Source organism: Trichomycterus rosablanca, chromosome 2, assembly GCF_030014385.1.
Source record: "Trichomycterus rosablanca isolate fTriRos1 chromosome 2, fTriRos1.hap1, whole genome shotgun sequence".
Lineage (NCBI taxonomy): Eukaryota > Metazoa > Chordata > Actinopteri > Siluriformes > Trichomycteridae > Trichomycterus > Trichomycterus rosablanca.
This window is the reverse complement of record NC_085989.1, coordinates 48,176,875-48,196,029: the sequence shown is the minus strand read 5'-3', so window position 1 is coordinate 48,196,029 and position 19,155 is coordinate 48,176,875. Positions and strand designations below refer to the sequence as shown.

General features: G+C 41.4%; 2 protein-coding genes across 2 annotated transcripts; one reads left to right on the top strand and one right to left on the bottom strand.

The window, feature by feature from the left end:
- The first annotated feature begins 1,450 nt into the window (after nt 1-1,450).
- amdhd2 (amidohydrolase domain containing 2) lies at nt 1,451-14,065 on the top strand. The gene is made up of 12 exons (XM_063016852.1): nt 1,451-1,533; nt 3,558-3,672; nt 3,801-3,937; nt 5,761-5,900; nt 8,403-8,457; nt 9,444-9,656; nt 9,744-9,832; nt 11,100-11,244; nt 11,367-11,474; nt 11,548-11,616; nt 11,705-11,806; nt 12,973-14,065. Exons 2-12 carry the CDS (start codon nt 3,590-3,592, stop codon nt 13,044-13,046), a joined length of 1,215 nt encoding a protein of 404 aa, XP_062872922.1. The 5' UTR covers nt 1,451-1,533; nt 3,558-3,589; the 3' UTR covers nt 13,047-14,065.
- A 3,282-nt stretch (nt 14,066-17,347) lies between these two features.
- Nucleotides 17,348-18,348, bottom strand: LOC134301889 (jmjC domain-containing protein 8-like). The gene is made up of 4 exons (XM_062986818.1): nt 18,207-18,348; nt 17,728-17,795; nt 17,510-17,644; nt 17,348-17,428 (listed from the first exon to the last, which is right to left on the bottom strand). Exons 1-4 carry the CDS (start codon nt 18,346-18,348, stop codon nt 17,348-17,350), a joined length of 426 nt encoding a protein of 141 aa, XP_062842888.1.
- Between the last annotated feature and the right edge of the window lie 807 nt (nt 18,349-19,155).

Below are 19,155 nucleotides of genomic sequence, written 5' to 3'. Positions count from 1 at the left end.
TTGTACTGGTTATAAGAGCTTTGTACTGGTTATAAGAGCTTTGTACTGGTTATAAGAGCTTTGTACTGGTTATAAAAGCTTTGTACTGGTTATAAGAGCTTTGTACTGGTTATAAAAGCTTTGTACTGGTTATAAGAGCTTTGTACTGGTTATAAAAGCTTTGTACTGGTTATAAGAGCTTTGTACTGGTTATAAGAGCTTTGTACTGGTTATAAAAGCTTTGTACTGGTTATAAAAGCTTTGTACTGGTTATAAGAGCTTTGTACTGGTTATAAGAGCTTTGTACTGGTTATAAGAGCTCTGTACTGGTTATAAGAGCTTTGTACTGGTTATAAGAGCTCTGTACTGGTTATAAGAGCTTTGTACTGGTTATAAGTGCTCTGTACTGATTATAAGAGCTCTGTACTGGTTATAAGAGCTTTGTACTGGTTATAAGTGCTCTGTACTGGTTATAAGAGCTTTGTACTGGTTATAAGTGCTCTGTACTGATTATAAGAGCTCTGTACTGGTTATAAGAGCTTTGTACTGGTTATAAGTGCTCTGTACTGGTTATAAGTGCTCTGTACTGGTTATAAGAGCTTTGTACTGGTTATAAGTGCTCTGTACTGATTATAAGTGCTCTGTACTGGTTATAAGAGCTTTGTGCTGGTTATAAGAGCTTTGTACTGGTTATAAGTGCTCTGTACTGGTTATAAGAGCTTTGTACTGGTTATAAGTGCTCTGTACTGATTATAAGTGCTCTGTACTGGTTATAAGAGCTTTGTACTGGTTATAAGTGCTCTGTATAAGTGCTCTGTACTGGTTATAAGAGCTTTGTACTGGTTATAAGTGCTCTGTACTGGTTATAAGTGCTCTGTACTGATTATAAGTGCTCTGTACTGGTTATAAGTGCTCTGTACTGATTATAAGTGCTCTGTACTGGTTATAAGAGCTTTGTACTGGTTATAAGTGCTCTGTACTGATTATAAGTGCTCTGTACTGGTTATAAGAGCTTTGTACTGGTTATAAGTGCTCTGTACTGATTATAAGTGCTCTGTACTGGTTATAAGAGCTTTGTACTGGTTATAAGTGCTCTGTACTGATTATAAGTGCTCTGTACTGGTTATAAGAGCTTTGTACTGGTTATAAGTGCTCTGTACTGATTATAAGTGCTCTGTACTGGTTATAAAAGCTTTGTACTGGTTATAAGTGCTCTGTACTGGTTATAAGAGCTTTGTACTGGTTATAAGAGCTTTGTACTGGTTATAAGTGCTCTGTACTGGTTATAAGTGCTCTGTACTACTCTCACTATTTTAACACAGAGAATGTCTGACAAGCTCATTCGGCCGTATTTTGTATTGATATTGGTGCAGCGCGGGCTGAATCACACGCACTAGTTAGGCGCCCTAGTTAGGGAGCATGATTGAAACACAGCCGGTGTTTTGGTTCTGTTAGGCCACGCCCCCTCGCTCAGCTGAGCGGTCGCATGACTCAGAGCCGCCGTCTTCACTTCCTGAGGATATAGGGACTATTTAATGCACATGTAACATAACGGTAAGTGTATTTTGTCTCATTTATAACTATTTAGAGCTGTAAAAGTGTGGTTTAGAACTGTAAAAGTGTGCGTGGGTTATTGCTGCAACTTTAGTTGAGGTTAATTACACTAAATCGTTATAATAAACAGTTCCTCTTACTCATAAACAGTGTTTATATTCATCCGCAGGAGGTTGAATTAGTATTTTTTTATTATTATTTCTCAATATTTTGTCCCAATTTGGACGCATTCATGGATAAAAGATGTTGTATGTTTTTATTAATTAAAGCCTTAATAGCAACTGTGTGGTCCTCATAAACTGCTATAAACAGACGAAAAGGGAAAACAAAGAAAAAATACAGCATATTTTAATTTTTAGTCATTTAAAAATGATTCAGAAAGGTTTAAAATGTGCATTCAACCTACTTCCATGATCAGCCAGGTGTTACTGATCAAATAAAAGCAGAACTTTGGAGTTTGGTGTTCTGGAGCACTTAGGTGTGTGTCTACATCATGCCAAATCATTAATAATGTCAAAAAGCATTTATTCCTGCTCATGAATCTGGGAAATGGTTATGACGCCATCTCCAAACAATTTTATATTCATTATAGTACAGAGAGAAGGATTGTTTACACACAAGGAGACTTTCAGATATCATGAAGAGATAGTGGCCACTCTTGCCATCAGATAGAGTCCAAGGTCAGACGGTTTAATGCTCAGAGATATAAACATGATTTATAGGCTTCTGTAAGCACATTCAGTATTTGTTTATGACAATTAGGAAAGGAAAGCACACTTCATTCCAAACAGCTTATATCATGCTGCTTCTTTTTATCTGGAGGTAGCCAAAAGGGATTTCAACCATAGGTGAGTTCCATCTTACTTCTTTAGTCCACGACACTTGTTTCCAAAATACATCTGGACTATCTAAATGTTATTTTTGTGTACTTTAGACATGGACATTTTGTGATAAGGTCACAAACAAGGTTTTCTTTTGATTACGCTAACATACAAATCATGTTTGTGTGTGCAGTCAAATTTTCCTGCAGGTTATCTGCTTTCAGAATTTTACACATTATATATTTTATATATAATGTTATCTTTTAGTGACATTTTAGACATTGGATGCAACAAACTGGAAGCAGTTTGCTTTTCTGTTAATGCCTTTCCCTGGTTTGTGGGCATTTTGCATATTCATATATCTGTGACTATCTATCTGTCTGTCTGTCTGTCTGTCTATCATCTATCTATTAAAAATTAGTCTAAATATGTCTTTTGACCAGGAGCACTAAAACTTAATGTTTGAAGTTTTTTTCTATTTTTATTTATGCATTTTTTTTAATGCAGCCTTCTGCTGCTGATGACTCTAATAGCGTCCAAGGAGGGTATATTTGGGGTAATTTACCTTGAGTAGGGTAATTTGATCAGGGGTGCCCAAACATTCGGACTTGCCACATTGTCTTTTTCAGTAATTAAGTATATTAAATGTAAATTTATTAAGAATTAAAATTTGCAGATGTTTTTTTGTTGTTAATAGTTTGCTGCAGACGTTAAAATACTCATAAAAGAATATTTTGCACACATTTGTAGTTTACAGTTTAGTAGTTACAGGTTTATCAGTCAGAAAGATCTTTGATAGCACGAAAACAGGTCAAAGTCAACTAGGCGTGTTTAAGTCTGATTCACCTGATTAGAAACCTTAAACAGTAAAGCTTTATACTGGTTCGGGTCGTGCCGGGTCTAGCGCCACCCAAAAAACCTGGACTAGACTTCATAGGGCCACACACATTTACTCACTGACTCACTCACATGTAGAGGTAATTCAGAGCAGCTAGTCCACCTACTGCATGTTTGGGACATGTGAGGGAGTCTGGTGTACCTAAAGGAAGCCCAAATAGACCAGAGGTGAGGACTGCACACATGTAGGTGTGTGCTCATTGTTGATTAAAAGTACTGTTTTAAACTTTAAGCCGTAAGTTTTGACCACTGGGTGTCTGGGTGAGGTCATGTGTCCATTTGTTAACATTGTGTTTTTTTTCACAGGGTGTGGCTGAGTCAGAGGCGGGGCTTGAAAGATGCCGTCCAATAAGAGTGTTTCAGATGCCTGCATCACTCAGTTTGTGAACTGTCGAATCCTCCGAGAGCATCGGCTCCAGAGGTACACACACACATATACACACACTTCATCTTAAATGCAACCGTATGATCATCAGGAGATTAGATAATTTGCTAATTATGGTCTGTCTGCGTGTGTGTGTATTTGTGTGTGTGTGTGTGCATGTGTAGAGAGGATCTGTGGGTGCGGGATGGAAAGATCTTGAACCCGGAGAAGCTGTTTTTTGACGAACAAGGTTTTGCAGACCATAAAGTCGACTGTGGGAATAAAATCATCGCACCCGGATTCATAGATTTACAGATCAACGGTAACACAGACACACACACACACACTGATACAAACTGCCTATAGGGTTAGACTGTAACATAAATTGGGTGTGGTTAGATGGAAGCGGTTCTGTGGTTATGGAGTTCTACTAGAAATACCGGGTCAAACAGAACTAACAATCAGCTGAAACTGAGACATAACCAGTGCAAGAAAAGTGACACATTTCACTACAGTCATTAAATTACACTCATAAAAATGTAAATCTAGAACATCCTGCGACTGATCTACAAGATGAAATTCTCGTCCGTATTTTCACACCTGAGTGTCAGTTGGGGTTTTTTCAAACTCACTTACCAGAGTCATGTTTTTAGCTGCTTTACTTCGACATGGACTTGGTTTTGACTAAGCGATTGCTAACTGAATTGCTGTAGGATTGCTAGGATGCCTCATAGTGCAGATTAACCAATAAATGTGAAGCACTTGAACGCTACACAGGTGAAAAACATTAAATCATTGCAAATTTAATACTACACAGGAAAAGACTCCAGGTCCGTGACGTGATATTTGCAGCTGTATGCCTACACAGTATTACATTTTCTGTCAGGAATAAATGTGGTTTTTAAAAGGTCAAGTGTTTTATAGATGATACATGATGTAAAAAGTTTGAAAACCACTGTAATAACAGATAGGTGTACCTAATAAAGTGCTCAGTGAGTGGAGTGTAGCAAGCACACACTATGGTTGAACTTTTTACACCTTTGCTTTTGCAAACTTTATTATGTTGCGGGTGTGATTTTAAATGGATGTTATTGCCATTCTTTACCATCAATCTACACCCACAATAATGAATGAACGTGTGTTACCTCTCTGACCAGGGTTCCCAGTTTGGCTGACGAGGAAGGTTTAAGGTTATTTAGAGCATCTTCCATTTCAATATTGTTGAGGCCACTGTAGTCCTGTGATCACTCAAAGCTTTAGATATGGTTTTATATTCTTACCCTGATCTAAGCCTTGTCTATAATTCCACAGACAGTTCCTGGGATCATATGGTGTAGTTTTATGTCCTGACCCTGCAGGGTTATTTATGGCCCTTATAGACCCAAGCGTGGCCTATCAAACGATGTCTAATCGACAGATTGGAAAAAGTTGAGTTCTAGAAATGTCTGAAGAATAATTAAAGTAAACAAGATGCACATTACCAGAATTTTGGAGCACAACAACAAAGTGTCTGAATACTTTTGTAAATAAGAGGTTTCAGTTTTGGAAACAAAAGTGTTGACTGATGTTAAAAATAGTAATTATTTCCAATAAAAATCAAGAGGGGACAGTGGTAGCCTAGTGGGTAGAGCTTTGGGTTATCAATTGGAACATTGTCGGTTCAAATCCAGGCTCTTCTATGCAACCACTGTTGGACCCTTGAGCAAGGCCCTTAACCCTGTCTGGCCCCAACTTCCAAACAAGCTGGGATATGAGAAGAAAGAATTTCATTGTACTGTACACGTGTGTCTGTATAAATGACAAATAAAGGCATTCTTCTTCAAATCCACAGCACAATAAAGTGTGCAAATTGTCAAGGGGTCTGAATACTTTCTGAACCCACTATTTATGAATTTATTTTAGTTATTTGCAAAACTTACTGGGTGAAGGTCAAAAGAAAAAAAGAAAAAGTCACTTCGGCTGAGGAAAGTAAGTACATATGGTCAGACTTTTTCCAAGAACCACCAAAATGCTGGAGCACAGGTGCCTCGGTCCACAGCCAAGCAAGCTTTACATTAGCATGGTCCCCTTGGCACAGGCAAGTGAACCAAATGTGTTTGAAATGCAGATAGCGGTTTATTTATGAACGTAAATCAACCTTTACAGGTGGATACGGCATCGACTTCTCACAGGCCACCGATGACATCACAGGGGGCGTGGCCCAGGTGGCCAAAAGATTATTAGAACACGGCGTCACTTCCTTCTGCCCCACCCTGGTGACCTCTCCTCCCGCGATTTATCACCAGGTACAGCACATCACACTGTTCTTCACTTCTGAACACATTGGTTTAATGTTTACATATAAAATCCTGATATTTGTATAACAGTAGAGCACAGTTAGAGCTTGATGAGCACGAGTGAATTACTTTTAGTGGTTTAATAGCTTCACAAATGGCAGTTGGGGCTTGAGCAATGACCCTAACCCTCAGTTGCTTCAGCTGTATTCTTTCACAGTTATAAGCAGCTTCAGATAAAAAGTCTGGTAAGTATTCTGGTGCTGATGCTTCCTGTAATAACCTCCCAGTGTTTACAATATGGTATGGTGCTTCTTACACCGGTATGAGTGCATCAGGTGCAGCAGTGTTGTAAACACTCAAAACCTTAGATATAGTTTATGCTTGTTGTAATAACCTCCCAGTTTGTATAATGAGTGTATTAGTTGCAGCAGTGTTGTTGGGATTATAAATCCTCTTAAAACTTCCTGACCCTTTTTATTAGGAACACAAACTGTATTAGCACTGGTTATACATGGACACTTAGAGACACTTTGTGTTCATCTTCATCTAGTCTTTAATCAGTGGACACTTGCTAATCACAAAATGCTGTTGGCTTCATATTTTTTGGTTGAAGCTTCATTCTCCTACCAGCATTTACAATGAGGTGTTTAAGGTGCAGCAGTGTTGTTGGGATTATAAATCCTCTTTAAACTTCCTGGCCTATTTATGAGAAACACAAACCGTATTAGTATTAGTCTGTCCAAACATCCAAAAACCTTAATCACCTTTTTGCTAAGCACTTAAGCTGAGAACTAACATGTACTAAGTGGGTGGCACTGTCGCCTCACAGCAAGAAGGTCCTGGGTTCGATCCCCAGGTGGGGGTGGGGGTCCTTTCTGTGTGGAGTTTGCATGTTCTCCCCGTGTCTGTGTGGGTTTCCTCTGGGTGCTCCGGTTTCCTCCCACAGTCCAAAGACGTGCAAGTGAGGTGAACTGGAGATACAAAATTGTCCATGACTGTTCGAAATAACCTTGTGAACTGATGAATCTTGTGTAATGTGTAACTACCGCTCCTGTCATTAATGTAACCAAAGTGTGAAACATGACGTTAAAATAAAATCCTAATAAACAAACAAAAAACATGTACTTAGTAACATTCTTAATTCTAAATGCAGAACATGTAATAATCCCAACAACACTGTTGCACCTGAAACACTTATACTAGGGCGGGACCAAATGTACAATGCAACAGATGGGCTATAGTCAGTAATTGTATACCCACAAATGTCATCTGTATAACAAATAACGCATATAAAATACTGTATGTACCTCAACTTTCTACATCGGTTTGGTTTTGGTGCCTCCTAGTGGACAATTTTAACAACGATGTAAATTAAATGTGAAAATTTGTTTTAAAATGTACAAAAATGACCTTTAAATTCAATGTCTAAAGCAAAATAAAAACATATTGTATGTTCATATGGACTTTGAGAGTCAGCAACAACAACATATTTGTGAAACTGATGGTTTTGTAGATTCACATTTAGATAAAAGTCGGTTGATTAGCTTAATTCTTGGTCTGGATGCTGCACTTATAAAATATATTTATTATTTCTGTGACAAAATGTTCCTAAACGATTGTTTTCAGTGAATAAACCTTAAAATTAAAGCGTGTTGTTTTGTAAAGTGTGTGATTGTATCAGCAACATCAAAACAAGCTCTGCTTCTATGATGTACTTAGCAACTTACTTGAAATTTGACTTAGCATTTTAGCTAATCCAAGTAAAATTTGAGATGTTGGAATTTACTCATTTTGCAGCTCTTTGACTGCAATTTATGAATTCATTTAGAAAACTAAAACAGGTTTTACATTTACACAAAATTTTACACATCAGGTGTTTGTTGGCATCTGCCTTTCCTGTACAAACAGTTATTAGCAAGCTAAGCTAAGCTAACTAAGCCCTCATAAGAAACAATAATAAAAACCCACAGACATTTAGACATTCTAATCATATCATTCAGCCTCCAGACTGATTGTTTACCACATTCTTACATTATTGTTGAATTATTTGTTTGTCAGATTGTGTAATATTGTATTAATGCATGTATCACTGTGTTATAGGTCAGTAAACCTGACAGACCTGTAAAAGATAAATCATAATGAAAGGTGCTTTCTGTACCTGTGGTGCTTGGGCACTTAATTTCATTTCATTTGTATGTTTTACCAGCGCTTTATCCTGGTCAGGGTTGCAGTGGGTCCAGTTTTCCCAGCAACACACATTCCAGACAGGACGCTAATCCTTCAAATGGCTTTGGCCGCCCTCTTCTCTTAGACATAATCAAATATGTCTGTGTGTAGACGCCTGACTGTCCTGTAGCACCGCTGGGATCTAGGGTTCGGATTTGTATAGGGGTTGACCCCTATTTATTAGGTCTTAATATTTACACCTGATTTCTTTGCATTAGAAAAGGAGGGGTGCATGTGTCATATGTGCTATTTCATTATGGACACTGAAATATGGGGTGTGTGCAGGTGATCCCTCAGCTGAAGGTGAAGGATGGAGGAGCAGATGGAGCTGGAGTGCTGGGTGAATTAATTTATTTTTTTATGTCAGTTCATTTTAATTTTCATCAGAGATAACCCCCCAACATGTGAAAGATTCAAAACATGGCTCACAATAAAGGATATTCTGATCAGATGCCCCTAATTCACCAGAAACACACACACACACACTCACCAGAAGCCTCTTTGAATTGTCTGACACACATGTCCATGGTGGCAATGCTGCCGCTCAACCTTAAACATAACACAGACCATGCCATAAAGTGGGGGTCAAACTAGGCATGAAAAATTAGGGCAGTTTTTGCCTAGTGGTTAAGGTACTGGACTAATCACAAGATCACTGTAGCATACACACACTATCAAGTCAAGTCGAGTTTATTTCTATAGCGCCTTTTACAATAGACATTGTCTCAAAGCAACTTTACAAAATACAGGACCAACAGATACAACACCCCCTTGTTGAGCAAGCCGAGGGCGACTGTGGCAAGGAAAAACTCCCTTAGAATTACAGGAAGAAACCTTGAGAGGTACCAGACTCAGCAGGAACCTTCATCCTTCTTGGGTGGCCTGGAGGATACTTTAAATAAATAGGATTTACACAAATCATACACACACAGAATTAAGTGAACTAAAAGTTATAACTGGCAATAAATAAATAATAGTTATTTTTCAGTCCAGTCTGTAGTGAGTTCTTGACGTTCTTGGTGCAAACACGCCAGGTTCCCGTCAAGCTTTGTAAGCTCTTTTGCTAAACTATTCACAGCACATCTAATAAAATATGCCTTTGTGACCCTTGCTGTCTGGTTGAGATGCTGCATCGGTAGTGGAGGAGTGCACAGAGCATAGCATGACTCTCTGAAAATCCATAATTGAACAGTGTAATAAAAAAGCAGACGTGTCAGAGGCTGCGGGTGCAAACGGCGAGGTGTAAGTGGCAGAGGAATTGTAGTGGGAATTGGAAATGACTAAATTTGGAGAAAAGTGCTACATAATTAATGATCTCTTTCTCAGGTCTTCATCTGGAGGGGCCGTTCATCAGTGAGGAGAAGAGGGGTGCACACCCTCCCCGCTTTCTCAAACCCTTTACAAAAGGGGGCATGGACGACCTGTTGGAGACCTACGGGCAGCTGGAGAATGTCGCCATGGTTACGTTGGCTCCGGAGCTGCCCGGCAGCGGGTCGGCGATCCGTGAGCTGGCACGAAGGGGCATCACGGTGTCACTGGGTAAGCATCCAAATTTCTACTAATATAAGCTACAAGGCCAAAAGTATGTGGACGCCACTCGTAATGATGTTTGTTTGTTGTTGTTAGGTCACTCCATGGCTGATCTGTCTCAGGCTGAGGAGGCCGTCATGAACGGAGCTTCATTCATCACACACCTCTTCAACGCCATGTTACCTGTAAGCCACACACAGATACACTTTGGCCAAAAGTATCTGGACGCCTGACCATGAGTGTGTCAGAGTGTGTTCTTATCAATCACTCTTCTGACCTGACCTATGTTCAGTGACTGGACCCACCGCATAGTTGACCAGGATAAAGTGGATGATAAAATTAAAAAATTAAAAAAATACCAACGCCAAAAGTATTTGCACACCTGACCATGAGCTTGTTTTCATTAACATTTACATTTTCAGCATTTAGCAGACGCTTTTTATCCAGAGTGATTTACAGTACTGTTACAGTATATTGTTTAAGCAATCAAAGGTTAAGGACCTTGTTCAGGGGCCAACAGTGACGACCTGGCAAAGGTGGGGCTTGAACCAGCGACCTTTTGATTACTAGTCCAGTACCTTAACCACTAGGCTACAACTAAATAAGATTGAATGTGATCTTTTCTTTTGAGAAGTGCAGTTGTATCCTAGAGGTTAAGGTACTGGACTAGTAATCAGAAGGTCACTGGTTCAAGCCCCACCACTACCAGGTTGCCACCGTTGGGCCTTCAAGCAAGACCCTTAACCCTCAATTGCTTAGACAATATACTGTCACAGTACTGTAAGTCACTTTGGATAAAAAGTGTCTGCTGAATGGCAAAACTGCAAATGTAAACATAAAGAAGGCTTCTCATGAGACTTTGAAACATGTCTGTAGGAATTTCTGCCATTTCTGTCAAATTTTATGTCTAGTGATGTGGGTCAAGAAAGCATCAGTTGATGTTCTGGACCGCTTAGTTTGTGGGGGCAGTGAAGCTTGGTGCGTCGCAAAGTGGATAGGGTCACATGCAACCGAGCGCAGGTTCACCAAGGGGAGGGGGGCGTGTCGGATAACGCGCGTGGCAAACGCAACCAAGAGCGGACGCAGTTCGAAGGGTGCTCATGGTCAGTTCTTGTGCATAAGGCCCACAATTTGGTGCTACGCCCCTGCTTGGGGGGGGGCACAGACACAATTTGGGGGGCAATGCCCCCCTCAGCCCCCCCCCTAGCGCCGGCCCTGTTCCAGTTCATTCCAAAGCTACAGCTGTTAGCAATTGTAGTGGCTGAAAGATATAAAGTCAATAATTAGAAGGGCGTCCCAATACTTTTGTCCATGTAGTGTGTTAGGAATAGTGAGCTGGGAATCAGGCGCACCCTATGGTGCAAACATACTTTTATGCTTATCTAATGTACTGTAACGTACCACTCAATCAATCAAACATAACAGTTTCTCTCTCTCTGTATGTGTCTGTAGTTTCATCACAGAGACCCGGGAATTGTGGGATTGCTGACGAGTGACCGTGTACCCGCGGGTCGCACTGTTTATTATGGGATGATCGCTGATGGGATACACACACACCCAGCAGCACTGAGAATCGCCCACCGTGCTCATCCTGCAGGTACACACACACACCCAGCAGCACTGAGAATCGCCCACCAAGCTCATCCTGCAGGTACACACACAGCTTACACAGGTTTACATCACTCTGTGTGTGTGTGTGTGTGTGTGTGTGTGTTGCAGGGTTGGTGTTGGTCACAGATGCGGTTCCAGCAATGGGTCTGCCTGCTGGTCGACACACGCTCGGACAGCAAGAGATTCACATACAAGGACTGCACGCCTACGTAGCAGGTCTGTTACACACACACACACACACACACACACGCACAGTAGATCATTTTAATCCTGTCTTTTCTTCCTGCAGGAACCAAGACACTGAGCGGCAGCATCGCCACTTTGGACATGTGTGTCAGACACTTCAAAGAGGCTTCTGGTGAGTGTGTGTGTGTGTATTCAGGATGTAAAACACAGAGTGGTTAATACAAGCGTTCTAATGTGTGTGTGTGTATGTGTGTGTGTAGGCTGTACGGTGGAGGCGGCATTGGAAGCTGCCTCTCTGCACCCCGCTCAGTTGCTGGGTATCAACCACAGAAAGGGAACCCTGGACTACGAGGCTGATGCAGGTGTGTGTGTGTGTGTGTGTGTGTGTGTGTGTGTGTGTGTGTGTTCTATATTGTAGAGATCAAATGTTTACACACATTTGTGTGGAATATGTTACATGGTCAAAAATATACATACAGCAGCATAGATGATGGTGGCTTGGAGGGTACCACTGTCGCCTCACAGCCAGAAGGTCCTGGGTTCGATTCCCAGGTGGAGCACTATGGGTCCTTTCTGTGTTGTTTGCATGTTCTCCTCATGTCTGTGTGGGTTTTCTCCTGTCAGGATAACTGAAGCTACTAAATTGCTTAAAGTGTACTTGGCTTTACTTTACTTTTACCTCAGAGGGCGGATGATGTGAAGGTGCCCGGTGAGTACTGGCACATCAGCCATACATCAGCCCCCCCAATATTATTTTAATTTCTTGAAGGTTTCATGGCTGTGTTTGACTGAATGACACTATTATATAGAAGATATAGAGATTATTCATGTAAATAAACTGCTGCTTATTCTACAGGGTTGCTTTTCTTCCTCCTATCATTTGGGGTGGGGCAGGGTGGTCGGGGCAGATCAGCCAAATGCTTTTGATTAATTTAACCACAATTTACATTTTTGGCATTTGGCAGACGCTTTTTATACAAAACGACTTTTTGTGACTGTATACAAAGTGGCTCTAACAGTGGCAACCCGCTAGATGTGAGTCTTGAACCAGCAACCTTTCGATTACTAGCCCTGTACCACTGAGCAACCCCTGCCTATTGACACCTTAAAGCTTCACTGAAGTTTGTTGCTGAATACTAAATACTAAAGGAATACACACTGGACAGGGCGCTAGTACTCATCTGCCTTGTGTATGTTGTTCAGAGGTGGAGGGAAAATAAAAGTGAAGCCAAATGTGGGGAAAACATGCCAAACTTCCATCAGACAGTGACTGGAAGTAAGGGTTCAAACCCACATTACCAGGACCTGGTGCTTTGCAGCACCCACACTGTCAGTTTCCCATTATAAAAGGTTAGGCAGTTTATTTTTCGGTGTAGTCTAGACTGCCGGGATCAGGAATTGGAATTGGAATGTAAATAATTCACTCAGACGCTCACAGCGAGGGGCGGTCGGAGCAGCCAATCCACCCTCTGCATGTTTCAGGAGGTGGAGTAATCGATTGTGTCATGATTGTGGTCTCTGTGTGCAGATTTCGTCGTACTGGAAGACACACTGGCAGTTCGAGAAACCTACATCGCTGGCCAACTGGTCTGGAAGAAGTGATGTCATCTGGATAGTGTTCTCTGATTGGACGGCTTCTATCGCTGGGGGGGGGGGGGGGGGATCAATAAACTGACTGAGCTGTAAGCAAAAGGATTTTAATTATTAAAGTAACATGTGACATTGTGAGGTATTGGGTCACCACGAGCCACCAGAGGAGCTTCAGTTCAGCAGGGCTTCGGTTCGAGTCTCTGGACCAGTTCTGGATTGATGGAACACTGGTCTTCTGAAAGATTTTCCCTTGGCTGGTGTGTTTATGATGGTGCACAAGACACCAAAATCCAGTACGTGTGTTGAGATCTGGCGTGTTTTACATCATTTTTCATCCTGGAAGAGACCACACCCATCAGGACAGCGATCCATCAGGATAACCTCGTGCTGCTGATTTACAAAGATTTACTTTTTTTAGCATTTAGCAGACTCCTTTATCCAAAGCAACTTATATTACAGTTACAGTATACAGTCAATTTATGGTTAACGGCCTTGAACCAGCAACCTCCTGATTACTAGTCCAATACCTTAACCACTAGGCTACAGCGTGTCCTCTTCAGCAGGAAAAGAGGACAAATTATTGTAGCGTAACTGTATTACTCTAGGGGGTTAAGAGTTTAGGCTTTCGCTGTTCTCTTGGTACCTGAAAACAAAAGTCTCTGCGAGCAAACCCCTTTTCACCGAGGTCACCGAGATCCATTCTGCGTAACGTCTTGATGGGATTTGAATCGCGTCCTGCAGTACAAGCCACCTGGATGCGCCTGTTTTATTTTCCTGGATACTGTCACCCGTTTGTCAGAGCCATGAGGGAGACGTTCTGGGTGCAGGTCAGGAAATTTAGTAAATGAAGGGTTCAGCCATTTCAAACTCCAAGAAATCCCTGGGGAAAGGAGGGGTGGGGGGGATGGGGGGGTCCTTTGCTTTCTCAATATTATTTCAATCTCTTGAAGGTTTCATGGCTGTGTTTGACTGAATTACATTATATAGAAGATATAAAGATTATCCATGTAAATAAACTGCTTCTTATTCTACAGGGTTGTTTTTCTTCCTCCTATCATCCGGGGTGGGGTGGGATGGGGCAGGCTGGCCGGGGCAGATCATCCAATGGCTCTTGGTTAATTCAACCACAATTAATATTTTTTGGCATTTGGCAGATGCTTTTTAGTCAGAACGACTTATAATTGTGACTGTATGCAAAGTGGCTCTAACAGTGGCAACCCGATAGATTTGGGTCTTGAACCAGCAACCTTCCGATTACTAGCCCTGTACCTTAACCACTGACACAGTGTTAAACAATTCCACAGAATCTTCTGCACCATCTAAGTTGGTGTATGTATATTTTTGACACAGCAGATTTTCTGAAAACAGAAGTACACACTTCTGATGGGTCAAAAGTATGTGGACACCTGACCATGAGTGTGTTGGACGTATTATTCCTAACGTATGGCCATTTAAATGGAGTCGCTACTCTTTTGTTATGTCCATTCAGTCAGGGGAGTCAGATGTTGGGCAAAAAGGCCAGCTCACAGTCACTTTATTGGGCTTAAGGTCAAATCTCGGGTTAAGGTTGGCGTAGAGTTTCTCTACGCCAACTCTTCAAACCAGGTCTGTATGGACAGTGTAGTATAATATACGACCTTCCCCAAACTTTTAGCTCACTGTTGAAAGCTCAGCATCGTATACACTATATCGCCTGCCTTCACACACATATGAACTTGAGTTCATCCTGTAAAACCTTACTATATAGAAGCACTTTGTAGTTCTACAATTACTGACTGTAGTCCATCTGTTTCTCTACATACTTGTAATCCTGCTTTCATGCTGTTCTTCAATGGTCAGGACCACCACAGAGCAGGTATTATTTGGGTGTTGGATCATTCTCAGCACTGCAGTGACACTGATATGGTGGTGGTGTGTTAGTGTGTGTTGTGCTGGTATGAGTGGATTAGACAGCAATGCTGCTGGATTTTTTAAATACCGTGCCCACTCACTGTCCACTCTATTAGACACTCCCACCTAGTTGGTCCAGAGACGATCACTCATCTATTGCTGCTGTTTGAGATGGTCATCTTCTAGACCTTCATCAGTGGTCACAGGACGCTGCCCACGTGTCTGCTGTGTTTGATCCACTCATACCAGCACAACACACACTAACACACCACCACCATGTCAGTGTCACTGCAGTGCTGAGAATGATCCACCACCTAAATAATATCTGCTCTGTGGTGGTCCTGTGGTGGTCCTGGCCAGTGAAGAACAGAGTGAAAGCAGGTTAAAAAGCATGTAGAGAAACAGATGAACTACAGTCAGTAATTGTAGAACTACAAAGTGCTTCTATATGATAAGTTTTTCAGGATGAACTCAAGTTCATATGCATGTGAAGCAGGGCCGGCGCTAGGGGGGGGGCTTGTGTCTTTGCCCCCCCAAGCACAATGCAAGCAACGGCTATTTTTAAAATTATCTCTGAACCAATCACAAAAATGCATTTTGTTTTACAGTGTGAAGATATTTCCTTGCTTATTCCTGATTGGCTCTTTGAGTCATATAAAAATCGGCAGACTGCCCCAAACAGTTCAGTTCGGCAGTATATGTTCTGTTAGTGTGAGCGAGAGGCAGGTATACTGGTAAACACTTTTTTTTTTACAGAATTAGTATTCTTTTGTTTTCTTTATATTTTAATTTCCCAATAATATAAATATTCTCACTCATTCCTATTTCCACGTTTGAATATTCTCAGTCTGTGTGTAGGTACATTTGTCAGCTTTTACTTAAATTTGTATTAAAGCCTTTCAAGAAATAGAGTTGTTCTATTAGTAATGGCAATTTAATTAAGGGGGCGTATTAAAATGAAATACAATTAGATAATCTTTTTTCTCCATTTACATAATCAACATGTATTTCTTAATCATTGGGTTTTAAGTTTAAGTTCGAAAACATGCATTTTTATTTCTTTACCTCATACATCACTTTAAGCCAGTATCAATAGCTTGGCTGTCATCATTCATGCACAAATCAAGCCTTGAATATATTTCTGGCTTCAAAAACATGACTATCAACATGCCCCCTCATTAGGTTTTACTGCCCCCCCAAGCAAAGCAGTCCAGAACCGGGGCTGATGTGAAGGCAGGCGAGCGAATACTTTTGGCAATAGATTGTAGGTAGGTTGTATTTTTATACCTGTTAGCCATGGGTTTGTAAGACACGTAGACTAGTAAGTAAGGGTGTACGCATATACTTTTGTCTGTCACAGCCAGAATGAGTAGCCCACCACTGTGGAGATTCAAGTTAGAATCTCAGTTGTGCTATCAGCCGGCCAATCGTCTACACAGACGGGACATGAGCCCTAAGATGGACAGACACTCTGTCCAGGGTATTCTTAGTATTTCCGGGTGGAACTAGACCTGACCAGGTTGTTGTACATACTAAGTGTGGTTACCTCAGGAAGCAACTATGGCTCGGCTGTTAAGCCACACAATCACAGAACAGCAGTTCAACAGCAACTATAGTGTTAAAATATGTATGTAATAAGCCCATGACCAACATACTCAATACGTATTAGTGTAAATTACACCACAACTGGACTCTGGAGCGATAGGGAAGAGCTACTGAGCGATAAATTTACCCACACAGTCTTTACACATATAAAGGAACATGTTAAAAGTTTTCTTAATAATAAAGAACCTAAGACATTATTTAGACATTTCATTATTTAGTATAAATTATCTTTAATTGTTTAAAAATCAGGGTACAACAATAAAAAAAAACAGCTTTCCATATATTTACTGGATATAAAATCATAATTAACAATTTATCCTAAACCAAGATCACAAAAAACAGCTGTAGTTGAGGTTTTTAAAAGCATATTTACTGATTTAAAGACCAACAAGGCAAGTCAGATATCCGGCTCAAATGATTGGTCCTCCAGGTGTGATTACTGTAAAGCTGGAGCTCTGATTGGTGTTCTTGATACAATGTCGCTTCATAATCGCTTTATCTGCTTAAAAATAAATAAAAACAATGCCTATGTACCAAGACTGTTACACATGCCTGGGATTTACTGGAGCTCAGTTTGGACGGTCTAACTGGTTTCTTCATGGTATGTTGGCACATGATAAGTGATCGAACTGGTGGTACGAATGACACATCTGGACAGATGTTCCACGAATGAGAAGCTGATTGGTACGTTGAGGGGTCCTGTTGGTCAGTATTAGAAGCTCTTCTTGGACTGATGCAAGTAAATGAAAAGCTGTGGTTGACCCATCATGTGGTCAATCAATATCTGAGCAAATCAGTGATTTCTAAATCTCGAGCGTTCAGCCCAGGAAGGTGGAGATGAAGACGCTGGTGTCCAAGTTCAGTGTAGCGTGCCACCATCGATCTGGAAAATACAGCACCTGATACACACACAGACAGGTTACACCAGGTACAGGAACCGGAACTGAAGGGGGTGAGGATTTCTGTGGGTGTGTGTGTACCTCTCCTGGTCGAATGGTACACTCCAGTGGTGTGTTGTGTTCCTCCAGGTTGGGGTAGGAATGTTTGATCCACATCAGCGTTGTATGATTGGGGGGGAACTCGGGAGCTTGATCAGGAGGGTACAGGAACCAGCACTGTACACACACACACACCTTTTATTATACATTTGGGTTAACAAAGGTGCACCAGCACCACTTCCCAAAATGTATACACCTACCTTTCTACCATAGATGACCTCAGAGTAGCCAGGACCGTGCCAGTGGAACGGAACACCAGTACCAGGACCTGAGAGATGGAAGATCATACAGTTAATTATACAAAAACGTCATTTTGCAGATGAAGGCACTTCTAACCATCAAAAACCGCCACCTCTTTGATGTTGGAGGCTGGGTAATGTCAGTTTTTGATCAATAGGTGAACAGAAGGTGCCCTCCCTAATACCCGGACAGCGGCACCAATTAGGTTGGCTTGGACTCCCAGCCATGGGTGGCTATGGTGTAGGAATTAGATGATAGACCAAATACCTATATTTTTTTATTATTTTTATAGTATTTGGATATAACCGATTTCCCAGTTCACTCTGGTGACCCCCTGCCTGGTGCATGACACCTCCGCCATCCCCATCTGAGCCCCCTCCTCCAGTTAACTGTGTAAGTATGTGTGAATATGTTTCATCAGACAGGTGTGGGCGTGTACCTGCGATGCCGAAGCTGTACGTTAGTCTGGTGTGTGGAAGACCGTAGGGTGGGGCTTCGTACTCCTCGAACAGAGCACACCATTCAGTGAAGTTATTATCGCCGAAGATGTACAGCGTGTCTATAACACACACACGATCCATGTTTTGTGATCACTAAAAGCTCACGATCAAACGTTGTGTACCTGTTTTTACGTGCACTTAATTAGGAACACCAAAATAAGACTGGGCCGAACCACCTTTGCTTGCAAAACAGTCTGACTTCTTCGTCACATCCACCTCCCATGTACTTCTCTCAGAAATAATTTTGTTTCAAGCATGTGATGCTTGTTTAAACTCACCTGTGGCAAGTAACAGGTGTGGGCAATATAAAAATCACACCTGAAACCAGATAAAAAGAAGAGACGTTGACTCTTTGCATTGTGTGTCTGTGTGCCACACTAAGCATGATGAACAGAAAGAGGAGAAGAGAACCGTCTGAGGACTCTTAGAACCAAAACTGTGGGAAAAAATCAACAATCTCAAGGTTACAAGTCCATCTCCAGAGATCTTGATGTTCCTTTGTCCACGGTGCGCAACATAATCAAGAAGTTTACAACCCATGGCACTGTAGCTAATCTCCCTGGACGTGGATGGAAGAGAAAAATTGATGAAAGGCTGCAATGCAGGACAGTCCGGATGGTGGATAAGCAACCACAATCAAGTTCCAAAGAAATTTAAGCTGTCCTGCAGGCTCAGGGTGCTTCAGTGTCAGCGCAAACTATCCATCAACATTTGAATGAAATGAAACGCTATGGCAGGAGACCCAGGAGGACCCCACTGCTGACACAGAGACATAAAAAAGCTAGACTGCAGTTTGCCAAAATGTATGTGAGTAAGCCAAAATCCTTCTGGGAAAACGTCTTGTGTGCAACCAAATATTAAGTTGAGAGTTCCAATAATTTGGTCCGG

Bases quoted from the DNA above. Each gene is read 5' to 3' on its own strand.
- amdhd2 (XM_063016852.1), top strand. From the start codon at position 3,590: ATGCCGTCCAATAAGAGTGTTTCAGATGCCTGCATCACTCAGTTTGTG. The intron at 8,458-9,443 runs GTGAATTAATTT...TCTCTTTCTCAG, and splicing joins AGATGGAGCTGGAGTGCTGG to GTCTTCATCTGGAGGGGCCG. The intron at 9,657-9,743 runs GTAAGCATCCAA...TGTTGTTGTTAG, and splicing joins GGGCATCACGGTGTCACTGG to GTCACTCCATGGCTGATCTG.
- LOC134301889 (XM_062986818.1), bottom strand. From the start codon at position 18,348: ATGGATCGTGTGTGTGTTATAGACACGCTGTACATCTTCGGCGATAAT. The intron at 17,796-18,206 runs GTACACGCCCAC...TCCATCTCTCAG, and splicing joins GTACAGCTTCGGCATCGCAG to GTCCTGGTACTGGTGTTCCG. The intron at 17,429-17,509 runs GTACACACACAC...TGTGTGTATCAG, and splicing joins GTACCATTCGACCAGGAGAG to GTGCTGTATTTTCCAGATCG.